The sequence below is a fragment of the Dunckerocampus dactyliophorus genome, chromosome 19, assembly GCF_027744805.1.
Source record: "Dunckerocampus dactyliophorus isolate RoL2022-P2 chromosome 19, RoL_Ddac_1.1, whole genome shotgun sequence".
Classification (NCBI taxonomy): Eukaryota; Metazoa; Chordata; class Actinopteri; order Syngnathiformes; family Syngnathidae; genus Dunckerocampus; species Dunckerocampus dactyliophorus.
Window position 1 is genome coordinate 864,180 of NC_072837.1, and position 26,603 is coordinate 890,782.

The following is a 26,603-nucleotide window of genomic DNA, read 5'->3' on the forward strand; positions in this document are numbered from 1 at the left end:
AAAAATGTGGAGGGGCCTACAAAAGAGCAATGAGACAAGAGGGTGAGGGAGACAGGGGTTGCGGTAAGGGTGGGGGTGGGGGGAGGAAACAGGAGAGCACATGAAAGAGTGCATTAGGCGAGGGGGAAGGGAGGAGGAGATTGATCGGGATAGAGGGATGAGGAGAGGAGATGGAGGGATGATTTTTGTCATCAAATTGAATGAACTTAGCTCTGCTCACCTCCATTATTGTTTACTTTCTTAATATCTCCTACCTGCACACCAGAAAGCATGGAGGTGATGCATAAATCCTGCCAGCAGCCCCAGTGATGCATACAATCGCTCATTCAGCATGACACTCCATGTATTATTAAGGTGATAAATATCCTGCAACATCATGATACATGTGTAACTCGAGCTGAGATGGGAGTGCAGCTAATAAATAAATGCTCATCCCACTGAAGTTAATGAATTGTTCCTCACGAAAGCCCACTGAATAATGAACCTGCACTTGCCAACAAGTCTCCCGAGGGGGCGCTGTGAGTCTTGAGGGATTAATAGCTTTCTCTGACATTTAATTGAAGCTTGGGTCAAACACACACACACACACACACACACACACACACACACACACACGCATTCAGTGCCTGGTTAAAAAGATGAAGACATTAACGGTAACCTGATGCTGAGTGACTATTGATCCATTCTCAGGGGAGGTTAGAGAGTGAGAGAACACCAGACAGCACTTAATCCAAGCACTTGACCATCCATATACCGTGTGCGTGTGTGATAGAGATAAAGATAAAGATATAAAAGACCTTCATTCAATACAGTCTTTCCCTTCTTAAACTTCTGAGAGGTCCACTGTGACATGTTCAATCTCTATCGCTAACGCTATACAGGCCAGACTGTGCAGCAATCAGGCTGTGTGTACGCCTTCGTGATTAGGATTGGTGAGGACACCCAATGCTTAAATTCTTCCACAGTCGCCTGCCCCTAAATGAAACATGAATGCCAAACAAAACAATAGAAACCCCATTGGGGTGAGCGTTAACGTGTGCGAGTAAGTACAGTAACAGGCTGGTTGAAAATAACTGGAATGAATCAAAGTGTTTCCATGCGAAGCTGCTGTTTTATTAAAGCTTGCACACATTTTCTTCCTGCTGTGCACAATGTTGCATGCCAGTGAGTAAATTGGTCTTAAGCAGGTACTAAGTATGTGTAAACAGTGCGGGGCTACGTGCCAGTACACAAAGAAAATTGTCAAATGTTCAAAATTTGTGGCACTCTTAATTTCTGCGAACAAGTCGTGAACGCAACGCAACTCATTCCTAAACAATGCGGGCGGTGCGTGTCAAAGCCTGTCTCATTCACACGAATGGGTTCACTTTTCCCCCAACCCCAAACTGAACGCAAACAGCCAGCAAACTAGTCTTCACACTTTTCAGGCGTGCCGTAAATAAATAAATGACACGCATTGGCACAGAAAATTGTGGGACAATGCGGAGGCAAAATGCGTGCGAGTGTAAACAACGCTTTACCGTACAGGCAGACAGACAGACAGACAGACAGATAGATAGATAGATAGATAGATAGATAGATAGATAGATAGATAGATAGATAGATAGATAGATAGATAGATAGATTCAGGCAATGTTTACTTCCATAAATCAATGGCATGGCATGGCATGGCATGGCATGGGCGTCGCTTCCCCGACACTTTGCATTCACATTAACGAGTTGCAAGTTTTTGCTAACGTATCGGATTGTAACAAAAAATCTGAATTGGACATCATAGCATGCAGTGGTTGATTCCCATTTGCCACAGTGACTTCAATGAAGTGACACTTCTAACCACTGGGAGGAGTCCTGAGTTTAAACGATTAGTCTCATTGAGGCTAACAAATCAGCTAATTTACGCAGGTGTCGTGTCCCTCACTCCTTCGTCTGCGGCTGTTGTTCACAAGAAAATCGAATTAGATGCAAAAAGGAGAGGAATACAAGTCAAACAAGGGACAGCTATTTTGTGGCGTCTTCCTCTTTCACTTTTTCCTCTTTTAATTTAGGTCCCTCTGTTTGTTTTTCTTCATTCTTTCATTAGTTGAAACAACATAGCAGGCATTCCAGCTGTAATACCATTGAGATTCAGTGTCAGCGTAGGGATTTGTGCACAGAGAGAGAAAGAGAGAGATTGGCTTACTACGCTGTTAGGCATTGACTCATAATGATTCATCCCTTAAATACAAGTCCCATGTGGCTCCCAAATCATTACACTCATGTTCTACGTCACCACAAGCGAGGTTAAAGTCGGATGCAGACGATTCAAGGGAGGAAAAACCCTACTGAAGTTCATTATTGTCCATCCTAAGAACAAACAAATCTGAAAATGACCAATAATGTATCAAGTGTAGCTTTTGTGCACTACTGTAATTCAATGTCAGTCGGTTTCTTGCACATTTTGGCTAAAAAGCCCACTCTCTCGCCATGCGTGGGTTGACTCGGAACTGTTCCCGTACTTAAATATTATGTCCATTGCTGTAAACCATTCCCTCCACATAAAGCAAAGTGTTCTGGAACAGACCACAGTAGCCCTCCTCCATGCTCCCAAGGGTACTGCAGTAAAAGCCCGGCTGGCCATGAGGCGGAGGGATAAGGATATGGAACTTACGCAGGACGGAAGTGCAATCATTCTGACTTTACAAAGACAATAATGGGCAGTTTTGATTGACATTGTCAGAGAAGTGTTAAACTGATGACATACTATATGAGCTATTTACTAACCAGAGCTTGTATCGGACATCATTAGATTATGGTATCTCACTTTGCAGACAAAAATAAAAGTAACTATTAGTAACTAAAAGTAACTAGTGGCCGCTTCAGGGAAGAACATCAGAGGAATTTACGGCATCTAAATGTTTCCTTTGTTCTGACCTGCGATGGCTCAGGGAAGTCAATATTCTCCTAATTAATACGCCAAAACTGAGCATTACTCTAGGTCAGGGGCCACCAACATTTTTCCTTGTGAGAGCTACTTTTACAAAATGAAAATGGCCAAGAGCTACTCATTTTTGTAACATTTCTTTTCAGAGCTTATTTTAAAGCCAAACAAAGCAAATATGCTTGTTTTACCAGAACATGAACAAAATGCTGGTGTCCACAACTCACATGTTGCATTTCACAATGCATTTCTTTCTACTGTTCTTTCATTATTAACTGAACACCTGAATGAAAAGCAGGCTTGCGGGCACCTCATGACGTCGTGGGGGGCTACCTGGTGCCCGCGGGCACCACGTTGGTGACCCCTGCTCTAGAAGATGCAGCTCTTCAACTAATCAAAAACACTTCCAGGAAATGACTTGTTTTGAGTTTTTTAAAAAATCCTTTCCAAAAGGCAAGTGAAGTATTTAGTCCACGCATCGGGGCCTGAAATAACCCTCATTTGGCAATTCAGTTTGGACTGCAGGGTGGGAGGGGTGGGGGTTGGCTGTAGTAATAACCATAAATCACGTCTGAAACGCTGCCATGTCACATGCCGGGTTGTGCGACTAATGGCTGGGCCCATCTTTCAACGGGTATTTTTATCTTTTCACCCTGACACTCGGACTTCTGGAAGCGTCTTCTCGTTTTACATCGTCAGCACCTCCAGCCAGCGCAAGCGCCAGTTCTGCACATATCTATAAATACAGATGAGCGTATGGCCATTTTCTTGGCCTGGCAAGAAGCGGGAGCTCTTTGACTTGCTTTGTGCCATTTAACATTTTTTTATGTGGTGGGGGGACGGGGGGTAGGCTTCAACCCTGCTCATCGTGCAACAGCTGGCCTGACAAAAAAAGAAAGGGTGCATCGGCTGCTGCCTTGAAATTCCTCTGTCTGTCGCCTCTAAAAACACCTGGACGTGCCTCCTTTGTTCAAAATGTTCTGCCAAGTGTTCTAAGCTTGCTTGACACGCAGCACCAGAGGTGGCAGGTCAGCCACAGCAGCTTCCCGCAATTTCGGGCGCCATTTTCATTTATTTGGGACCTGCATGTCAATCGCGGAAGGTCGGGGTTCAAGAGAGAATCCAGCCTGTTTCTGGTTGACTAAACTCGCTGTTGATGCTTTTCTGTTGGCAAAAGCAGCTACAATGAGGCACCACTTCTAGTACCTGGTCAGCTGAGGGTCCATAGGTGACATGGACGTACACCACAACTGGTTGCTCATTGGCCCAAAACATTTGTTTTTTAATGTCAGTGTGAACAGTACAATTCTGATTTTTTCAAATGCATCTCAGTCCTCGTTTGTATGTAGTTATAAATCCGATATGTATCCGAGCTCCTACAGTCTGAACGATTTTAACCAAATGGTTAGCTCACTAGCTAATGCCTGTCTCGAGTCCCTGCAGCATAAGTGTTGTGCAATGTGATGTAAACAATGAATAATAGGACATTAAAGGTGACTATAGGGGTGTTATTTCATGCCTACATGGCTCTAATAATGTTAAAAACCACATTTAGAAAGTCATAAACAGGTTTTCTATGCCCTAACTATGGAAATATTCCATTTAGTAACAGTGACTCCAATATCACCTATATATAAATTAATTTATCGCTGTCGGGTTTGGAACCAATTAACGACTATAAACGAGGAATGAATGTACATCAGTTGGCCAGACAGCTAGCTAGCTAACAGATAACTAGCCAGATATCATTGCCTTTACTAGAACGCTAGCTGAACTGCTGGTGAGACTGACTTAAATGAAAGCAAATTCAACTTAAATGAGCTGATATGAAGAGTGTGCCTGCACTAAATGAAATACATGAGGCAGATAGCTAAATAGCTCGCTGGCAGAACAGCTAGCCAGATAGAACTTTGACATAAGTTACAGAGCTGAAATGTTGGCTAAACTGACTTAAATGAAGTAAAATTGGACTAAAATAAGCTCAAATGTAGAGTGTGGAGTGCCTACATGAAAGCAAATATATATTAAATGGATAGATATGGAAGCATTTCACCAATAAAAGTATTTATATCAACGATTTGGTGGAGCAGAGTCCCTTGGAAACATCCATCACTTACTGGCCGTCAGTGTCCGCCTGTCAACAGCGCGCATGCGCAGTAGCCGCCCCGTCGTCAATAATGAAGTTGGCGTTAATGGCTCTGAGCAGCCTGCTGCCGCTGCTGCAACTTGGACGCCGACTCAGAGGAAAGTTGCTGTCAGCTCACCGTAAACCGGCTTTGACTGCTTTCTGAAAGTTGACAACTGTTTAGCTTTGTTGTGCTCGTTTGTTTGGGATGTTGTAAACAAGTCAGTGACAGCCTGCAAGAGGCAGGAGAGAGCACGTCAATATGAGCTACACCAACAAGTAAACTGGACCTGGGACCTGACTACTTGCTGGCACAGGACGCAGGTACATTCATATAATTATTTCTTGTTATGAGTGTGCGTGGAATGTGCTGGACACGCCTTTCCACTGACCACTTCATCATTCAACATGGCAGTAAACACCAAAAACAACTATTAAACATACTTAAAGGTATTTTAAAATCATGTTGACATCATGACATTTTTTTGAATGTTGATATGTTTTTTTTAATCATTTCCATCCCCCTTTTTTCCATTTTTAATGTTTTAATTTTAGTTTATTTTAAGTATAAATTAAACTGAAAATACAATTATGATTTCAAAAATATTTTACAAATTTAAGATAGCAATGGAATTATAAATACAATTTTGCATTTTTTCTGCATTAATAAATCGTTTTCCACATGACACAATTATCATACAGTATATACTGTACAGTCATGGACAAAATGATGAGAGCAGCCTTGTTTCTTCGGTTTACTGATCCATTGGAACGCCTGCTACAACTAAAGGCACATTTGTTTGGACAAATAGAATGATGATAACAAATATCGCTCATAATAAGAGCTGATATCGAGCAACCATGCTTTTCTTCATAATAACCAAGATAACGCAAGTTCTTCCATGGATAGCTATAGTACTGCCAAACAATTAAAACCCTCATGAGCTATTTTTGTTGTCATTGTCATATTTGTCCAATCAAAGGTAGCTTTAGTTGTATCAGGAATTAAAGTGAACAATAAACTGAAGAAACAAGGGTGCTCTCATCAGTTGTTCCATGACTGTAAGTATTATCCATAACCTTGTGGCCCCATACATCACCACCAATCGCTAGAGGTGGGCGATACTAGAGGTTTTGGTATCATCCGACACCAAGTAAATACAGGGCCACTATTACAGATACCACTACTTTCAACTTGGACATTTTTTGATGTGATGTCTGCCTTTAATTTGTTGCTCGTGGTTCTAATCACATTATAGTGTTGTATAGTATTGATAATATTGATATGTGGATTGATTTGATTTGCCCACCTCTACCAATCATATCAAGTGTGTGGGGGAAATATTGGTCAATTTAGGCACACGTAGACATTTTTTGTTTAATATGTGTACATATACCTAGCATCTCCAGGTCACATGACACAATATTATACTTATTACTAACAATCAGTTTAACTGAAATGAGCAACCTAATATATTAGCCTTGGTGGAGGTATTTCTTTCCCAGTCCACGTGGAGTTTGTGTTCCTACTTGATATGTAGGAAACGGGAATGCCGAGGGCTCGGGTTCGCCCATCCGGCTTTTGGCCCGCCTGCAACGACATGACAGGTTGTACGGGGGTGACTGTGTCCTAATCCATAGGCTGCAAGATTAGATTTCACATGCATGAGCAGACATACGGTATATTCGTGGGGCTGCGGTACAGACACACGGCCGGGATAGCTTGTGCAGATGTCACTTGTGCATTTCTAGGCGCCGGAAATAAATGACGGTGTGGTTTATATCTGCCGGACTATTTAGAATGAATAACTTTCATGTGCTTGTCCACAATAATCAGCATACTGTTGATGTACTGTATTACTTTAGCAGTATATTGATTATTTACAGTGGTGTACAGTCGTACTGACAGATCTTTCTATTAGTTTGACCCTCTTCTATACAGCAGCTAAAAGAATGATGCAGTGCAATTGTTATAATAATAATAATAATAATAAACAAGTTTCTAAAAAGGCACATTTGGATTGTTATGAGATGTAATGCCGCAGTGCAGGTGTACTTCACGTGGAGTGCAGGGAGGGAAGGAAAATCAGGACTTATTTTTCAAGTGAACACATTATTTGACGCTGAAATAAGGCATTTTATTCAAATGTTCTTTTTCATAAGTCAATATAAATGTTAATAAATAGGATTAACATTTCAGATTTCCACAAAACATATGCAATATTTATATTCTATTATATTTCAAATAGTGGTATTTAACAATAAAAAAATGTTAAATGGCACAAAGCAAGTCAAAGAGCTCCCGCTTCTTGCCAGGCCAAGAAAATGTAATATCAAACATTTGACAGCTCTGACTTGATTGCATTAACTAGCTCAATGTATTCATTTATATTGCAAGTACAGTATTTACCTGCAGCAGCAAATCAGCTCCACTGGTGTAAATAAAAATAGATGATTATTATTTGAATTCAATTCTTTCTTCGATAAATACATATTTACGGTATACTGTATTAACTTTTTTGGAATTCAGTAGGGGTATACAGTATGTATAAATAAATGTACATAATTGTATTCGTTATGTCTCAGTATTTGCCTGCAGCAGCACGTCATCTCAGACCAGTGTGACTAAAAATGTTTGAAGATGAACTAAAAGACTTGTGGTAATTGAAGAGACACAGGGGAGGGGTAAGATTAGCTAAGGTCTGCTCTACCTACTCCTTTTCAGACATGTGGAATGAAGTAATAGTGAAAGTGATGTGGGAAGGAGCTATAAATGTATAACGACTGTACAAATGAGCAATGTTACGACATGAGCTTTTTTAAAAGGAGGAGTCACATAAACATGTACCTTTTCACCGCAACCTCACTCTGCGGTTTGTTCAACATATTCCTGCCTTTGCCGTCTTTGCAGCGTGTAGTGATCACCCCACGGCCCCCCACGCCCCAATCAGCGTTTCTTCTACTGTAAGAAATAGAATTCTCTCTTGTGGGACTCTGGAGGAAATGGCAGGCATCATCGATTCACTGCTCAGTGTCAGGTGGCCTCCGGGTCCTCTAAGGGACGACGTGAGGCACCAGATGAATTTACAGTCGCAAATGCAAGGTTATGACGCAGTAAAAAGTACTTTAAATGCATGCATATGTTGTAGCAAAGTTCATTGTATGCAGATGTACTGTCTAGTTGGCAGAAAGGAGCAGGTGAGAGGTGGATACTACTACAGTAGAGGTGCTGGTGGAGGACAAATCAATTCACCTGAGGGACACATTATTGTCTTGGGTTTCAGGAGCAGCAGCTATGAAAAATTAAAAGGACGCCACTGAGTGTGATTTTTATCGAGCCGGAAAACAAGCATTCATATTTATCCAAGTCAATGAAATGACTTGTGGTGCTTCAGGAGGCAATAAAAGGCTACTAAATCAATAAGTCAATGACTATCATAATATATATACGTACACGCTATAGGGTATGTACAATGGTCTGTTGAATCCAACGGTGACAATAGTGGTAATAGTAGTATTAGTTGTCATCATTCATTTAAAAACCCCACTAATGATACCTCCCCTAGCTGCTGAAGAGTCCCTGTCTGTCATGGAGGTAACCAGCCATGACATCTTCAATTGTGGCACCAGCACATCATTTTTTCCCTTCTCCAATATTTGCATTATATATATGTACAGTTAAAGAGCAAAATGATTCATAACCTGACAAAAGTTTTATTTTAAATGAGTTAAATGTGTTTTTTCTTAGCTGAAAATGACACAAAGTTGATTAAATGTCACATTTTTCAAATTTTTCATGTAAGAAAATAAATACAAAATAAAAGTTGTCTTAAGAATTATTCATTTAAAAAATAAATCACTATTTTTGTTGTTTTTAGTAGGAAATGACACAAAAAAGCTGACACAAAAAATAAATACCAATTTATTAAAGACAAATTGTGCTAAGAGGGATTCATAAAATAATAATAAATTAGTATCGTCACTATTTTTTATTTTTACCCTTAGCAGGAAACAACACAAGACACTTGTTTAAAAAGACACTTAATAAATACAAAATAAATTGTATAAATTGAATTACAAAAGAACTTTGTGTTAAGAGGGATTCATAAAAAATAATAAATCATTTTGTCGCTATTTTTTATTTCAACCTTTAGCAGGACAAGACACAAGAAATATTTAAAATATACTGTATATGACAATAGAATAAAAATAGTTTAAAAATAAATGTAATGAATACAAAATATTCCAAATGTAAAATAAAGAAAATTGATTTAAGAGATTTGAATAAATCATGTTCGTATGGTTTTCACCTCCTGTGTTGTTGAACACACAAGCAAACTACGGTGGCCCTAAAGTGTCAAAAGGCTCAGTACTGGACTACAGGAGGAGGGCTGCAGGGTCAGTTGACTCAACCCAGGCGCTGTGTTTTTTTAAAATCGTGACATCATATCTTATCAGTCTCACCTCGTCCACACAATCACGTCACAATCCGTCGCCGACGCACAAACAAAAACAGGGTCAGTGTTCTCGTCTTGTCGAGTGCGTCTGCGGCCAAGCGCGCGTATCATTTACACGTCTCCCTTTTCATTGTTGATATTTACTTCTGCAATTATCTCTCCGCTTGGCCCTCGGCTGAAGACGATATGCCGCTGCCTGCCGCCGCCGCCGCCGCCGCCGCCACCACCACCACCGGCCTCCCTCCCTCCCGTCTCTTGTTGCTCACACATAAACACACGGTGTGACACATCAACACACACACACACACGCACAAACGCAGAGATAAGTGTTATGGCGGGCTTCAAGCACATTGGGCATAATTACTATTATCTAATCGTTAGAAGTGATCATTTAGCAATAAAGTTGGACACCAGTGCAAGTAAATAATGCAACAATGTGTACACTTGTGCACATTTGTCACTTTTTTTTTTTTTTTTTTTTGCAGCTGAAGTGTGTGAGGATCACAACCCAAAAGGTAATGGAGGCTTCACAGGACCTCAACCAGCAAATGGTGAGTCAAATATTCACCTCATGTTCATTTTCCTTTTATTTATGTGTATTACATGTACGTTGTTTAGAATATACATTTAAAAAGTGTGATTATAGGAAGTGGAATTAAATAATTAGTTAAATACAATTAGTTATTAGAAAAAAACTGATAATATTCCCTCGCCCCATCACGGGTCACCTGCACGGACTCACTGTACTGCTTCTTTTTTTTTTTTCAAGTATATGCAATGCTGTTACAGGCCAAGCCTGGCCCTTTAAGAAGAATTGCATTGTGGGAGGTTGAGTGTTATAGTTCTGTGCTTTGGCACGAGGTGGCGGTGTCTCTATTGTCTCTCTTCTGTCTGCACCGCCCATTGTCTTCTGCGTCCTGATTGGCTGTAGACCCTGGTCAATTGGTCTCCTGTTGTGGTCATCGCTAGCAAACTAGCCAACCGTGTGAGCTGCTTGCTAACTGCCAGTAAGCAATAGAAGAAGAAGCTAACCATGTGACTCTGAACACTGCATCTTTGCAAGTTTTCTCCCCAACAAAACCCACAATGTCGACGAAACGTTCTGCACCCAAAAGGCAGAGGAAGCAGACCATCGCACAAAAAGTTGGACTTCCGGACATGCTGAAGAAAGGTAGAAGTTGCGGCTGTAAGGCACCATTACGAAATAAATGAATCTTCGGTTCGAGGAGGAAAATATGAAGACAGGAGCAACATGTTTTAACAAGGATACAAAAACGCTACAGTACAGCGGAACGGCACCAGGACGGAGAGGCACGGTCAGAGGAGTGAAATATGTGTGAGTCACTTCATCCTTTCTTGTGCCCTACCTCGTAGGTTGAACATTAAAAGGAAATTTGAACTTTGGGAGTGTTTCAAGTGTGACAAAATGTTCATGTCTGTCTGAGAAAAGTGTATCAAGTGTCCAGTGAGGACTTTTACAGCCTTAAAACATATAGAATCATTGGAAACAAACAAAGTTGGCTACTTCGGATATCACTTATTGCGGGCTATTTTGAGAACCTATCTCCCATGATAAACGAGGAAACACTGTATTCAAATACAGTTTTTTTTCAAGAATATTACAAGATAGAAGTTAGTGAAAAACCATACGCAAAAAAGCGCCTTATTTTGTAGGAAAAAGTAATGCAAGTTAGTGTTACGTATCAACAGTTGACATCGCTGCGCTCCCTCTGAGATCTCATTTCCAACAATAAATCAATATGTCTCAAATTCCCATCAAAAATGATGTCACTGGCCTATTTAAAGCAGGTGAAGTAAGTGAGGAATATATGGCCATGAATATTTCATAGTGGCACAATGCAAGACAAGACCCATTCATTTCTTCCTTGCCTACTGTAAATGTGAGTGACAGCGGTCTACCGTGGTCGGCCTGTAATCCATACGACTCGCGTCTAGTGGAACGACATCGGGGGGGGGGAAAGAAGGAAAACAACACATTTCATGGGTTTTGTCCCGCTTTGCACTGTTATTACAGTGGAGGCTGGCGGGTCAGGGTGGAGGGGAGGACGAGGCTTGATGCAGGAGGAGATGAAATTACACCTGTTCTGGTGGCTGACTAACGACTTTGAAATGCGATGCGGGCCTCGGTCGCCGCCAAAATCATTTTCCCAACAATACACGCTGCGATCTTTAAATAAGCAAAATGAGGACGCGGTGCTGATGTCATGCACAGATTCTACAAAAGTGAGGACGCCCCCTTTGTCAGTGTATACCTTCTCTAGCGAAAGTCAACTTCAGAGTAGTCAGTGTACAGCTTGTACTGATCAGCCAGCGTTGTATAAACACTGTAGCTGGCAACAAAGTGAGTGCAACGTAATTGTGTCTACTCCAGTGCTTCTTAAAAAGTGGGACGGGCCCCCGGGGGGGACCAGTCAGTGGGGCGTGGGAGGCAGGGAGGACTTTCGATATTAGTGCAGACCTGCCAACATGTGTAAATTTGTCTTACTCAGCATGCCATTTGACTCTTGAATCCGCTTGTATGCGTCACTGCTCTCCATTTTGTTGCGTTGCTGTCAGCTTGGAGTTCCTTCTGTACGGTACAGATAAATACATACTGTAGATATCATCAGACAATAACTGAGAACCACTGGTCTAGTCGAACATGGAGGGGGTAACGTAATGGTCTGGGGGTGCACGAGTGCTGCCGGCACTGGGGGAGCTGCGGCTCATTGAGGGGAAACATGAGTTCCAACATGTACCGTGACATTCTCAAGCAGAAATTCAGCCTCATGGCAGCTTTCCAGCCTAGCCCAAACACACGTCCAAGAGGATCAAGTGCCTTGCTGGGGAAGCTGAAGGTGATGGAGTGGCCAAGTATGTCTCCTCCAGACCTGAACCTGATTGAGAACCTGTGGAGTATCCTCAAGGAAGGAAGAAAGGAAGGAAGGAAGGAAGCACGAGCTCCACCAGTGATGTCATGGTGGAGGAGTGGAAGAGGGATTCCACTAATAGTGCAGCTCTGGTCAATTCCATGCCCAAAGGGATTAAGGTGGTGATGGAAAGCACCGTTGCTCAAACTAAATAGTAACACCGAGGACACAATTTGGACACGCTCACTGTGAGGAGAATGATCTTGTGCTGCCAGCTATTTAGACAATCATGGTTGTGTGGTGCTGTACACTAAAGGTATATTCAAGTGTTGTTTGTATAGTATTGTCCTTTGAGAAGATACACTTCTGATCAAAATTGTAAAGAACAGTTGAGAAATAGCAAGAATGTACATTTTGCAGCGTTGGATCTTACAGATGTTCTAAGTAGAGCTGCAAAATGCAGACAGAAGAAATGGGAGTGAGACAGTGGGAATGTTGCTCCAGGTGGTGAACATGACTTCACGGAGGGCATCCACTGTCTGGAACTGATATCCATTTTTGTAAATCCATCCCCACATGTTCTCTATTGTATTTAGATGACGGGAACACGCAGGATGGTCCAAATGAGTGAGCGTATTCCTCTGGATGAAGTCCTTTGTGAAGTGCAGCGTTGTCATGTTGAAAAAGTCATCACACAGACGAGGGCCTTCAGTCATGAGGGGTGCCCCCTGTGACATCTCCACAAGCCGGCTGCCGTTTGACGCCCATGCACCACCTAGAGCTCCATTGTTCCATTGAAGGATCATGATGGCGCCCCCTTCACTGTGCCGTGTGGAAAACATCTCAGGTGGGATCTTCTTGTCATGCCAGTAACGTTGGAAGCCATCAGCACCGCCAAGTGAGAATAAAACTTTCTTCCACCTTTCAATGTCCCATGTTTGCTGCTCTCCGGCAAATTCCAAACGGGTAATTTTGTGGCATTGAAGGAGACAAGCCTCTTGAAGAAGTTTTTCTTCTGAAAATCCTTCTCTAACAGATGGTGTCTGATGGTTATTGGACCACACTCGGCGCCAGTAACAACCTTCATAAGGGTTGAGGATGGTCCTGTGTCTCGATGGACAGCCAATGGGATCCACCTGCTCATTTCTTGAGGTCTACCCCTTGCCTTTTTTGTTCCATGAGTCTCAGGACGTGTGAAGAAGTTTGAAATGAGCATCTTACTGCGTCCAACCTCAGCAGCAATGGTACTCTGCGAGTGAGAGGGCTTGCTTGTGCAGCTCAGCAATCCCAGCACCTTCAAAGAGAGAAAGCTTGTTTGCCTTTGCCATCAAGAGAGGATGACAGTGTGAATACCTGACACTGCATCACATTCAATCCACATGTTTGCCAACATTTTGCCTTTTAAAGGCTGTGGTGTTCAGCGTTTGATCAGCTGATGAAGATCATATCATCAATTGTTCGGCTCACTGCCATTTCTTCCTTCTACATTGTGAAGCTCTACTTAAGAGCCAACAATAAAATGTCACTTCTTGCAATTTTTCAACTGGTATTAACATTTTGAATGGGAGCGTATAATAAAAAGGCTTGCTAACAAAAATATGTTTAAAAAATTATTCTTTCAGAAGATGTTTTTTAATGTTCTTAACTTCTGTTTCTATGTCATTGTCTAATTGGGCACCATAGTCCTGCCAGGAGGACTTTCCATATGTAAATATCCTAAATATACTGTATGATGACACCACTTGAGAACTTCTGGTGTAGATGGTCCTGTAATAATATTTGGGAACATTTCTACAAAGACTTTTGTTGTATTTTCCAAATGAAGGGGCGTTTCCTCTGGTATTAGGTTTATTGGCAGTGATGTAAATGGGTGGGTCAAAATTGTTTGCAGGTTGCTTGAGGGCAGGGAGGCAACAAAAAAAACCTGGTCTGCATTGTGGAAATGTTAAGCAAGGCCAGAGGAAGCGTTCGCTAAATGAACAATGTGTACTTATCATATGACAGTATCGGCTTTCAGTAAACATGTTGTGTCCTTTCCGCATTTTAGCTGCCATTTTGTGTTTTTGTTTTTTTTTTCTTTTTACAAACTGGGAATGTCGTCTTTAGCAAACACGAAGTAAACGTTAACTATTCCAACTAATAGTAGCTAATTTGTTCATTGAATAAGGCGTGTCTTGGTTGACACACTCAGTTTCGGGGAGTTGTCTGTTGATACCCGATCCCGACGTTCCCCCCACTTGTCCCTCTTGCTGCTACCCTTCAAAGTCTCCTGTCCCCGTTCCACTTCCTCCTCTCCCTACCGCCCGTTTCCCACCAACCACAGAACCACCACGCCGCGGCATCTGCGTTGCGGTCCGAAGCGGTCCAACCTGCCGTCTGGGGGGATGGGGGAGGGGCGGGGGTGGAGGATGGTGCTGGAAAGAGCATTGGGTCGAAGCCAAGAGTGCTTGCTAATGCTACTTTTAGCCTGTTTAACTGTCCCACTCCACCTGTTGTCACGTACTTGTTTAGCTGAGGCGAAATGGTGTTATGTTTTTTCTTTTTTTTTTTTTTTATTCCAAGTGATGCTTCATAATGACGTGGACTGCGTGTCGACTACGAGTTTGACAGGATTAGGGGCCTGATTTAGCATCTGCATTTGCTACAAGCCATAGGCACATACTGTACGTGCATGTTCTTCAATGAGGTGTGGCTAACATTTTGACCGGTACTGTATACAGTCCCTCAACGCCTCTTCAGCCTTGAGTTGAAGTAGTTATTAATGGGCCAGGGAGCATCGTAAGGTTTTTAGGGGCTGCTTTACTGAAAATGGACTAGAAATGTGCATAAAAGTCAACTAATTGTTTAAGAGCTTGTTAGCTACTACTAATTAGACAAGCACCATATCTTTTCTCAAGACTGATAAGATACCTATTACTTTTTTACATCTACTTTTTAAAGTTTAGATTTCACTGTAGTTTGTGCACACCTGGGAGTGGAAAGACTGGAACAAATTAAGATTTGACCAACTGTACTTGTTGATTTGTTCTAATCAAATATGATGACATTACTACGACCACATCACTACTATCAGGAGAACCAGAGTATAGAGGGGGAGGAGCCACCTGGCGTGGCCCAGCAAGGTGCACTGTATTTGGGCACATGCTCCAAGCAGCCGGTGTAACGCCACGGAGGTCTCGGGCAAACCTTTTGCACTTTTTAAATGCCGCAGTGCAACAAGCTACAGACGTCGTAGTGATGCCTGCGTTTCTGGTGGCTGATTAAATTTTTTTTGTGTGTGCTTTTGTGTGGAGCATTTGGTACAACCAGCACTCAAAATGTCTTCCTCTGACAGTGAATGTTTGTTTACAGGTGAGCTCAGTGGAAGTTACGACAGGCCGTTAACGTCACAGGCAAGAGGAAAAAAAGGAGTACTTGATTTGCTCACTCGCACAGTACGGCTAATCTCGCCTCATTGGTTATTTTTGAATGAAATTGGATATCGGATGAAGCAGAAGGGCAAAAACTCGCTTGATCTTGATTTTCAGTATGAGTACAGACCGTGAAAGCGAGGCCTCACGGTCTTTGTGACTTTTTGGGTTTCAAGCAGGAGGTGTGAGAGAAGTCACCACAGGAATTACTGGCTTGTGGCGGCCAAGTGTTCATAGCAACGTCGCTTTTTGAGCCTTCGACATCGGCTCTTCCTACCATTGTGAAGCAGAATTCAACAAGCGCTGGCTCGATAATTATTGTGCATTATTATTATTATTATTATTATTATTACACTTTAAGATTCAGTCTAATAGCTTCTCATAGAAGCCTTTACAATACACACACACTCACACACACATGCACACACAAAGCACAATGCCTACATATAACTGATGGAAAAATACTGGGAGAAGAGGCAAAAAATTGTTATATTATGAAAGAAGGGGCACTATGTTAGGGGAATAACATCTCAATGTTAGGAAAAAAATTACCAGAAGAAAGTTGAAATATTTGTAAAATTGAAAAACAACAACAGTGAAAATGGAAAATGAAAAGTGTAGAAAAAGTTCACACAGTAGTAATGATACACTTTGTCACCTATAACACAAAGCTTAGATGCAGGCTGCTTTGTCTTGTTAGCATGTATACATACTGTACACACAAAGTATCAAATATCCAAGTGGCCCCCGTATCCTTTGATTTTACCGTATGCGTCCCTCACTGGGAAAGGTTTGGCCCCCACAACTGCTACTTAGACTCTGTCTACTTTCATTTTCCATCTTCCTTAGTACAAAATGCAACCATTTAAAAGAATGGGTCTCTAAGGAGTCTTTCATTTGGATGTTTTTATTTGAATACTCAGAGTGGTAGCCTGTAAATGTGCAAATGCATCACGTCTTTGTGGTCTACTGGGCTTTTGCTGTGTTTGTGCTAATAACGTCACCCACGAGTGGCCCGGCATGCATATTAAAATATATTTGCAGGTCAATGTGGACAGAGATTGCTGTCATCCCGCAAAAACGTCTCCTGTTTTTCCTCCACTGTTATATTCATCCCTTCATGCGTATAAGGGAAGGTTCTTTTAGGGGTAGCCGTCTTCCTGTGGCACACTGTGGGTAGAGTCTCCGAGCGTATGGCAGCTGTCCCAGTTAGCGTGCACGGACCAAGTTAGAAGAGGCGAGGGGGGTCAGGTTGCACCCCTTTCACCCTGACAGCCCCATACAGTCTCGCTCACACAAACACACATACATGTAGCGGCGGTAGCTAAATGCGAGCCCGAGAATTGCCGTCACCATCTGCCCGACGACAAGGCGTGCTGGCACTTGACAGGAGTGCAGCAGCGAAAAGCCCCCGCATCCCTCGAGTGGACTGGCATCCCGGTCGTGGCACAGAGGTGCGCTTCAGTTTCAGCCTCGGATACGGTGATTCTTGTAAGATTTATGTTTAGTTGACAGCTGGCAGTCGGCCTCTGTGCAGTCTTGGGTACATTTCATGCTTTTATTCCTTATTCAGCTGTGACACATTGCATCTGCAGAAAGGTTATGTTCAAACAGTTAGCAGGTTCACGCATGGTTTACATTCTTGCTGCAGATCAAGGGATAGGATGGGCGATATCCCGATTGCAGCCTCTTCCAATAACGATAAACACTCCCCATCAAAATGGTAATAGCAGTTGAAAAATGAATGGACAAGGATGTGCTAAGTAGAGCTTCAGGGAAGCAAATTTTTTGCAAACAAGCATGAAAGTGAAATAGGCTGTTCATCAGCTGATCATGTTTACAATAAGTCCGTTGGAGAGGCTAACTAGTTAGCTCGCTAGGCAGCCATTGCTTATGTCCCTGCAGTGATCCTGTAGCCTGCCCAATGTGATGTAAACAAGTAATAGGAGTGTAAGCGTGACCAATGGGGTGTTATTTCATGTCTACAGGCCTCTAATTGTGTTAAATCCCTTATTTAGAAAGTCAGAAACAGGTTTTCTTTGCTCTAATTGCTCAAATATTCTGTGCATTAATATTGAATTAATATTGAATTAATAATAATATTATTAATAATATTGAAACCAAATAACCACGATAAAGACGATGAGGAATGGGTATAGTAATCACTTAATTTATTGTGACGACATCGGCCCAGTTTGTCTTTCATTGAAAAATGGAGTGCACTACTTTGCTGCAACCAGCAGAGGCACTGTTGATTCACTTTCAACTAGTTTGTTGCCTAAAGAAGTTTATACAACATGACGCCACAAGATTTGGAGCTGATACTCCCATCCCTTTACAAAAATCATTGAAAAAGGGAACAATTACAGAAGGAAATTTAGTCAAAGGCCTATTTTTGTTGTGCGTCTGCTGCCTAAACGGGCTGCCATAGAAAGTGCCATAGAATCCAAATCAAGTAACCAAGGAAATGTATTTAATTACGAATGAAGTGTTTATTCTTGCTCATTGCATCAACTTTTCCCCAAGTTGTCAAGAATCCATCAAGGCAGCCTTTGTCGTCAGCCCATAGAGAAATTTGGTTTTGGTTTGTCTGCTTCTTGATGCCTCCCCGCCGCGCTAGAGAACCTCCTGAGACTGGAAAAGCCTAGAAGGAAAGGTTAGCCCAGTTCTGTTGAAAAGATAGACTATCCTCCCCCCAGTGGGGACTGTGTGAGGTCACAGCAAAACACACCATAAAAACCAACTTTGTCGGTCCCTCACTTCGTTTTGGGGGTAACAGGAAAGAAAAAGATGTAACATGATAATTAGCTTGGCGCTTTCGGAGACGCCACAGAGGTGTGAGGTCAGCGGGTCACGGTGGAGCGTCAAGCCAAGTCTACAAAGTGGCCAAACAGGCTGGAGAATCCATCTAAAGAAGGCTGAAGAAAGCAGCGTGGGCTTTCTAGAGAAACGCACCAGACAGGAAACCGCATGATATTTGCACTTGAGTGTCTGCTGAGTGCGTCTCGGTGTTTTGGCCTCTCTGCTTTACGCATATGCTCGCAGCGGCGTGGGACGGCTGAGGTCATGCGAGTGGAGACTGTCTCGTTCGTGTCTTTATTGATTACTTCTCAAATACTTTTCAAGACCGCCCTCACGATCGGACGGTGAACATTTGAATCCAGCTGACCTTTCGTTAAACTTGGCTGGAAGTTCATCTTTAGCATGCTTCTTTGTTTTGCTGGGAAACTTGCAACAATTGGGAGACTGACTTGCCTGCAGCGAGAACTTCCTCTGCTCCTCTGCTGGGAGATGGGATGACTGCCTTTGCAGCGTAGACCCACAGAGGCATCGGAGCGGATGCTGAGGCCAGTTTACTGTGACCCCAGGTGCAGTGGCAAATGTTGGCATTTTTGCATCATCAGCATTCTGGGCCGTAATGATTATTTAAACCTGGGATGGGAGAATGCCTCCTTGAATGTTCTGAGCTCCTGTTTTCATGCCAGTGTTGCATGCTACTTCTCATCGTTGGCGTCACGTCGCCTTATTTAGACTACAAATGTGATAAGACTGAATCAACAGCGCCTCTGCTGGTTGCAGCCAAGTAGTGCACTTCCTGACAGTAATCCCTCGTTTATTGCAGGTAATTGGTTCTAGACCCGACTGTGATAAGTGGAATAAATGAAATATATAAGTAGTTAGACGATCGAAAACCTGTTTATGACCTTCTAAATACGTTTTTTAACATTAGAGCCCTCTTGACATGAAAACACTCATATTACTGAATATAATACACATAGTAATAGAAAATAATTACTTAATATAGACCCGCACATGTTAGCAATAGGAAAGTTTCTTGTTGTTGTTCCAGTTTCTGGACAGTTCTTCCTGCGGTGGTAGCCATTTATTCATTAAGTAACTTTTGAAAAAACACAAGGGAGCGAGGGACGACTTTTTGTTTATTTAGCCATTTCTATGCTTGAAAATGCTTCATTTAGGACAAAAATACGTAACATTTGCCTAAAAATGCATATTTTACTAGTGATAATTGTGATTGACCGTAATGAACAACAAAAAAGCAGATTTATTAATGAATATATTTTGAAAAACCATGATCGAGTGAAGTGGTGAAAATAGAAGTACGATGTGGCGAGGGACGACTGCAATCAACGTCACCAGAATTGATTATTATGCTCATCCCTATGTGCGACCAATTTCCTAACAACGGATGCACAACAACACTAGATTTTACCTGCCATAGTTCAGCTGAGGAATACCAGTTCCAATTTGGATCAACACCCACTTGAATTGATTTCGTTGAAGTTGGGTTTTTTTGTTTGCATGTAGTAGAAGTCAAACATGGGTCATGGCAACGTAAAGACAAAAAAAATGGCATCAGATATGTCCAGATGAGAATCGTGCCTCTTTAAATACGATTGGGCTATGGATGGGCTATCTGCCGATGTCACTTTAGTGTACACAGGTTGGCTACACGCTGTCAAAGATATTGGAATACACAGATTGATGACACGTACCCAAACAACACACACACGGCGGACAAACAAACACACTCGTGATAATTCTAAATGGCAGTGAAAGCATAGCTACTTATATTATTATTCTTTGACATCTATGTTGTTTTGACACTAGTGGAGTTGTTTACGTGCATCACGTAACACGGAATTATATGTGAAGTATTGAAAATACATTAGTAAATCAGTTGGAAGTGGATGCATAGATTTACATGTATGCATTACTCACTGAGAAATTAAAGCTTTGCAATGCTAACAAAAGGGGGGCAAAAACAGTGAATTTATCCAGAGTTGCCCAAAAAAAAAAAAGTGGTTACTTCCTGTAAAGCCCACGTTCCAAAACCGTTGCAGAAATCGGTTAAGGAAGCAAGCCGAGATGAAAACAAGACCTTCTTGAGGGAGGAAAAACAAAATTGCACATGAAAGTCCGAGAACGCCCACAGTCTCCACAGCAGCAGCAGTGGCGGCAGCATCATCATCGTTAATAATTAAAGCTAATGTCATTAGGCCTCAGCTCCTTTTCAGATGCTTTTAATTAAATGATGAATGGCCCATCCCAGCTGCCTGTTAAATAATGCGGCTTGTGACATCACCAGCATGTGCCAGCGCCACAACATAAGGTAGATGGCCTTTTTAAGAAAAAGACATCATTTAACGGGTGGGTGACAGGAGACAGATAGATGCGCTGGCTCTTTCTCTCGCACACACACACGCACACACACACACCATCTGCTCTAAGCCAAGATTCAATATAGCCGACAGGCCGCCAGCCAGCGAGCAGGCGGCGCAAGCTGTTCTGTCATACCAAGCTGTTAAAAAAAACACTTCATATCATCTTCCTCATAAAATCACTCAAAATACCACATGTGTAAAAAAGAAAAAGAAAAAAGAAGGTCAAGGAGGAAGGGGAGGATGTGAGTAAGTGTGAAAGGGGAGAAGGAAGGAAGGAAGGAAGGAAGGACGGAAAGTAAAAAAAAAACACCAAAAAAACGGGTCAGCTCTTTGAGACCGTAGTAGAGGAACAACAGGTAGGCAGAGGCCAGGTATGAGGGGGCCCCCCCAGGGTAGTGGGTTCCAGCCATCCCATGAGAAGAGCCCACTCCCCTCCAGTGTCTGTCCCTTCACCCCCCGCTCTGTATCAGATTGCTGCTGTGACAATGGAATCACCTCTCCAGCCGCAGGCACATAAAGACACACACAAGACCTTGATGACACATTTTATGACACGCCTCACAGCTCACAGCTCAAGCCACAACATTAGGTACACCACCACGGTCCAACCACACAGCCAACACCACACTGCCACTTCACTGCAGAACATGGCGCCAACTAACCGTTGGGCAGCAGATTCCTACTCTTATTCTAATATTGTGCACGTGCAGACACAGTGACGTGCATGTGTCACAGGATTTAGTCCAGCTGTCATCAGTAGGCGTGGGCCGGTATGGTAACCTTGGCCAAACCGTTTGACGGTATTATACTTACAGCTCTAAAAAATGTTTTTAAACCATATAATACAACACAATGAAAGTGGAACGTATGTATTAAAATAAATACAAAACTAAGTGAATTCTTTCTAAATCAATCCTGCGACTCAAAGCACAACACTAGATATTTTCGGAGTAAAAAACAAAGCAAAATGTGAGTAAATGCAATCAATTTCTCTTAATGTCCCTTTTTTATTTATAATTTCATAGCGGCAGGTTTTTTTCCACAGACGTCCGTTTCCGTGTCATGTGATTGTTAGCCACTGAGAAGTTGTTGCTTGTTGTTCAGTGGAGAATGAAGGCTTTATACCACGTACCACGTCTCATCTCCACATTTGGTGACCCTCCACGCGAGCAATACGTAACAACGCCTGTGCTATCACTCACTGCGTTTACATGCATTCAGCGTTCGGGTTAAGGTCAATGTTCCGGTTTCTGAAACGTTTGGAATAACCCGTTTACACACGTGATGTGAAAAAAACCCCCAAAATGCACAGACAATGTCTCTACGCACAGAAAACGTTTTGTTCCGTTTCTTCTTCCTGTCAGCACGGTGCCGGTAGCAGTCGCCTTTGTTTGCGCTTTGGTGCTGGTACTGACCCACCACCAGTACTTGACACTACTCTGTCTCACTTTCTTTGTTAATGGAAGGCGAGAACGTAAAGAAATAGGAAATGGAGCTCTGCCATCCATGTCCATGCTACTCGTTTCCACCAGAACCCCCCGGACACTTTGGATGAAGGTGCGTGTGTACAAACCCTGCATCGTAGAACTTCTGATAGATTAGGTCATGGCGGTACGTTCTACCGTCTATCAAAACCTACAGTAATGTTCCTGTCTTTCACCACACTGACCAGGTGGCTTGTTTCCTCCAGGTTACTGGTGTTCACATGGGCGTGTGCAACCGGGTTCTTGCTAATATTGTGATTATGATCGGGTTATTTGACTGCATGTAAACGTACGTCGTGCTGTGGCTGTGGTTTCAGCACATGGAAGCCCAAAGCCAGTTCCAACTGTGAGGAACAACACAGGACATGACAAAGTATTTCCACACAGTGGCCGCACTGGACCTCCACTTTCTCTCTGACTTTGTCATACCGACCTTGAAACCGGTAACCGGCCCACACCTACTCATGGGTATAGTTAGCATACTGTAGCTTCTTGTACCATTTCTTACTGAAGTGGACATCATTTGTTGTGTGTTCATTGACTTGGTATTGAGATGTTTAGGGACACAGGGTTTGGTTTTGGTAGATTTTGGGGGGGGACTTGGGTGGACCTGCACTGGCTGTGGTCAGGGAAAGGGGGAAAGGGGCTGAGTTTGTCGGAGGGGGGCAATGCAAAAAGACTGGTGTTGTGTTTCCACAGGTTCCCAACAGCAGCAAAGAGAAGGAGAGGTTGTGTGTTCCAGTCCACTGTCAGCTTCCCGTATGGATGCTTCTTATGGTTCTGTCTCTTGTTCTTACGCCTCTATCCACCACATCCGAGGCTAGACTGTTGCCCAGGAATAAGACAAGCAGGTTGTTTGTACAGAAATAAAGTTTCAAATAACTGAGTTTGTTTGAGGTCCATGACCTGTTCAGTTTCAAACAGTGATTTGCATCTTATACAGCGCAACCCATTGGAGTCGACGCCCCTCGGACTGACTGACGTCGACGTGAGCGGTTGTTGACATGGCCAAAACGGAAGTTAGCAATTGCGCGTGACTTTGTCGGGTGACATAAGGAGAATGGGCGGTAACCTAGGGCCATTTTCATTTTCCTTCATTTGTGCATATACGGTCATAACTTGTTTACACACGTTGTAGCATATTCTGTAGCTTGTAGCGTGTTACATTGCTTTGCTATGAAAGTGTCTGTGTGTAACAGTTGCAAAGAATAAGACCACTCCTACATGTTTCAGTATCAGCTCAATGATATCAGCAGCGGCAGCCGTGATAGTTGTGTGTCGTCTAACCAGCCTACATTGATGCAAAACCAATGAAAACAATGGAGGCATTCATCATCGTGTCCTCTGAAACTTAGACCCACAATCTGTTCAAATGTTTCTCCCACTGTCTGACTCTCCAACTGTGTGTGTGTGTGTGTGTGTGTGTGTGTGTGTGTGTGTGTGTGTGTCTGTCTGCGTCTGCCTAGTCATCCGTGTACAGGTGTAGGTTTCTCCCAGTGTGTTTTTTTTAATCACTCTCATCAGATTAGCTGAGCAGAGGGGCAGTCGAGGCCAAACGTTTCACAATTAACAGTGCAGAACTGCCATACCCCTCCCCCCCTCCCCACACCACCAGCACACGCGCACACACACACACACAGACGTATCCATCAGTGACTTTTCATTTGTGTGCATGGAGTAAAGCTGCATTAAATCATGTCTGCTGATCCGCTCCCTCACTCTCCTGAGACAACGAGGAGCTCCAAGTGGCGTTGAGTGGGGAGACCACCGGGGCATCGGGTGGGGGTGAAGAGTCTGCTTCCTCCCCACGCATGAGTAAACAGTGCAAATAGATAAAATAGTGCTTTTGACACTAATCTCTCAATCTAGTGAGATCCAACAGAAGAGCTGTATGAACAGTTTAGCCTTTGCAAAGATAAAATGCATGAACGTGGAACATGTTGGGCCATTCAGACACATTCTGTTGCTACAGCCCAGATGCAGTGTTCCCTCATTTATGGTTCCCAAAATAGCCCACAATAAGGCCCTGTCTTCACGGGAATGTGCCTGAGATTTTTTTGGGGGGGGGGGCGGATTGAAAAAAAACTCCCATCAATACTATGCCAGATTAGTAAATTGTTGCATTCGGACAGGAAGAAATCACTGAGGGAAAAGGATGTAAGACACATGCACACCTACATGTGGCGCTGTGGACAACCCGTGGCAACCATAGAAGAAGAAAGAAAGTTACTTCAGCAAGTCATCATGGAGTATAAGGCAACCAAACATGAGGAGAATGTCCACTGGGGTGAGTCATGTTCGTGGAAATATTCCGATATTGTGTTGGTTTGTCGGCAAAGCTCACTTCAAGTCACGTGACGGCGGTGACGTCATCATTTTGGTATTTCCTGTATACACGGCAACGACGAGTCAGCATTGTCAGATTTTCTCACTCTGAAAGCCGTGTGGATGAGAGGCTGAAATGGTAAAATACTTACTCCGTGTGGCTAGCCCCTCAGTGAAATGTGTAAATTAGCCAACTTGATTTGTTTCCAACGATTCTATATGTTTTAAGGCTGTAAAAGCCCCCACGCTTCTCAGACAGGCATTCACACTCTCACATTTGTCTCTTGATTAAACACTCTCAAAATACTTAAAACCTTCATTTGAATTTTAATGATCGACGAGGCTGGACACAAGAAATTAAGTGACTCACGCGTATTTCACTCCTCTGACTGTCCTGGCGCCGTTCCGCTGTACCGTAGCGTTTTTGTATCCTTGTTAAAACATTTTCCTCCTCCTCAAACTGAAGATTCATTTATTCCATAATGGCGCCCTACAGCTGCAACTTCTACCTTTCTTCAGCATGTCCGGAAGTCCAACTTTTTGTGTGATGGTTCGCATCCTCCTCTGCCTTTTGGGTGCGACCGCAGGTGCCTTTGACTGTGAAGAACGTTTCGTCGACATTGTGGGTGTTATTGGGGGTAAAACTTGCAAACATGCAGCACTTCAGAGTCACGCTGCTAGCGATCAACAGTTATGTCAATTTGGCAAGCCCAATGCATTCTGTACTGCACAGGAAGGCATGGAAGAGATTGGTTGACAATGGTCTACAGTCCCTTAGCCAATCAGGACGCAGAACACAATGCACATTCACATGCTGTAAAAAAAGCACCAAAAAACTGTCTCGCGTCGCAGAGGCCGTAATCCGCGCTTGTAAACAATGTGGAACGCATATGCAGGCGGCAGCGTGCATTGATACAAACGGAGAGAAAATAACGCAGATCGATTGTGAGGTCGGACTTTTTCGTGGGAAAACTGTTTTGTGATGCAAATGTATTACTCTTTTCTTTTGAGAAGCAAGACGCTTTACTTAAGTGACCACAACAACTAGCCGGAACTACTTTCCTCAACACAGAAAACCGACCAGAACTCTGCTCACGGGATGACGTGGGGGCAAAGCCACCTTTGATGCACTACATCAGGGGTGGCAAGTCCCAAAGCTCTACCTCCTACTATAAATATAGAACATATATCTTTATAAATACACTAAGTCCCCAACTTACAAACATCCGACTTGTGAACACTCGTAGATACGAACACAAGCCGACTGGTCTATATTTTATTTTATTTTGCCTTCTATTCGCTCCATCAGTATTTATACTGGTACATGCTTGACCAGTAGAGGGCACTGTGACACTGCTAATGGGACCAACAGAGGCAGACGGTGGGAAGAGAGTGTAAAGGACAAATAGAAAGCTAAATTGTAGCTAGCTGTATGATACAACCCGGACAGAGCGTGTGATTAAAGTTTATGAAGAGTTAATAGGCCTGCTTAATTCTACACCACCCACAGAACACTACCTCTTTTAGAAGAGTCTAACCACGACGACCATTTGTCCTTTTTTTTTTTTCCAATATTGCCGCCTCCTCCTCCACAACGACGTATGCTCGACCACTCCTCTTCAAAGGTAAATAACATTTATCATTACGTATTATTATTTATCATTACGTATATGTAATATATTATTATATTATTATTATCACTTTTATTATTGTTTTTTTCATGAGTTATTCTGGTTTAATATTACTACTGCATCCAAACTCATATTTACATACATACACATACAGTGTATACTGTATATGTATACACGTACATGTAGTACCCATATCTTTGG

The 26,603-nt window shown here is 42.7% G+C and overlaps 1 protein-coding gene and 1 long non-coding RNA gene across 9 annotated transcripts in view; one reads left to right on the forward strand and one right to left on the reverse strand.

The window, feature by feature from the left end:
- The window catches only part of LOC129172099 (uncharacterized), a 49,502-nt gene that overhangs the window by 3,633 nt on the left and 19,266 nt on the right, over positions 1–26,603 (reverse strand). Inside the window, exon 1 of one of the 2 annotated variants that reach the window (XR_008566915.1) lies at positions 5,035–5,366. The exons of the other annotated variant lie outside the window; for it this stretch is intronic. This is a non-coding gene — a long non-coding RNA (uncharacterized LOC129172099). Of the gene's footprint in view, positions 1–5,034; positions 5,367–26,603 lie in introns of those variants that run through there. 2 annotated transcript variants of the gene reach the window in all.
- The window catches only part of eya4 (EYA transcriptional coactivator and phosphatase 4), a 47,112-nt gene continuing 25,593 nt past the window's right edge, over positions 5,085–26,603 (forward strand). For all 7 annotated transcript variants that reach the window (XR_008566913.1, XM_054761491.1, XM_054761492.1 and 4 more), the window contains exons 1-2: positions 5,085–5,366; positions 9,985–10,050. Coding sequence is in view for 6 of the 7 variants with exons in the window: in XM_054761491.1 (XP_054617466.1) it covers positions 10,018–10,050 (33 nt within the window). In the remaining variant the exon portion in view is untranslated. The remainder of the gene's footprint in view (positions 5,367–9,984; positions 10,051–26,603) is intronic.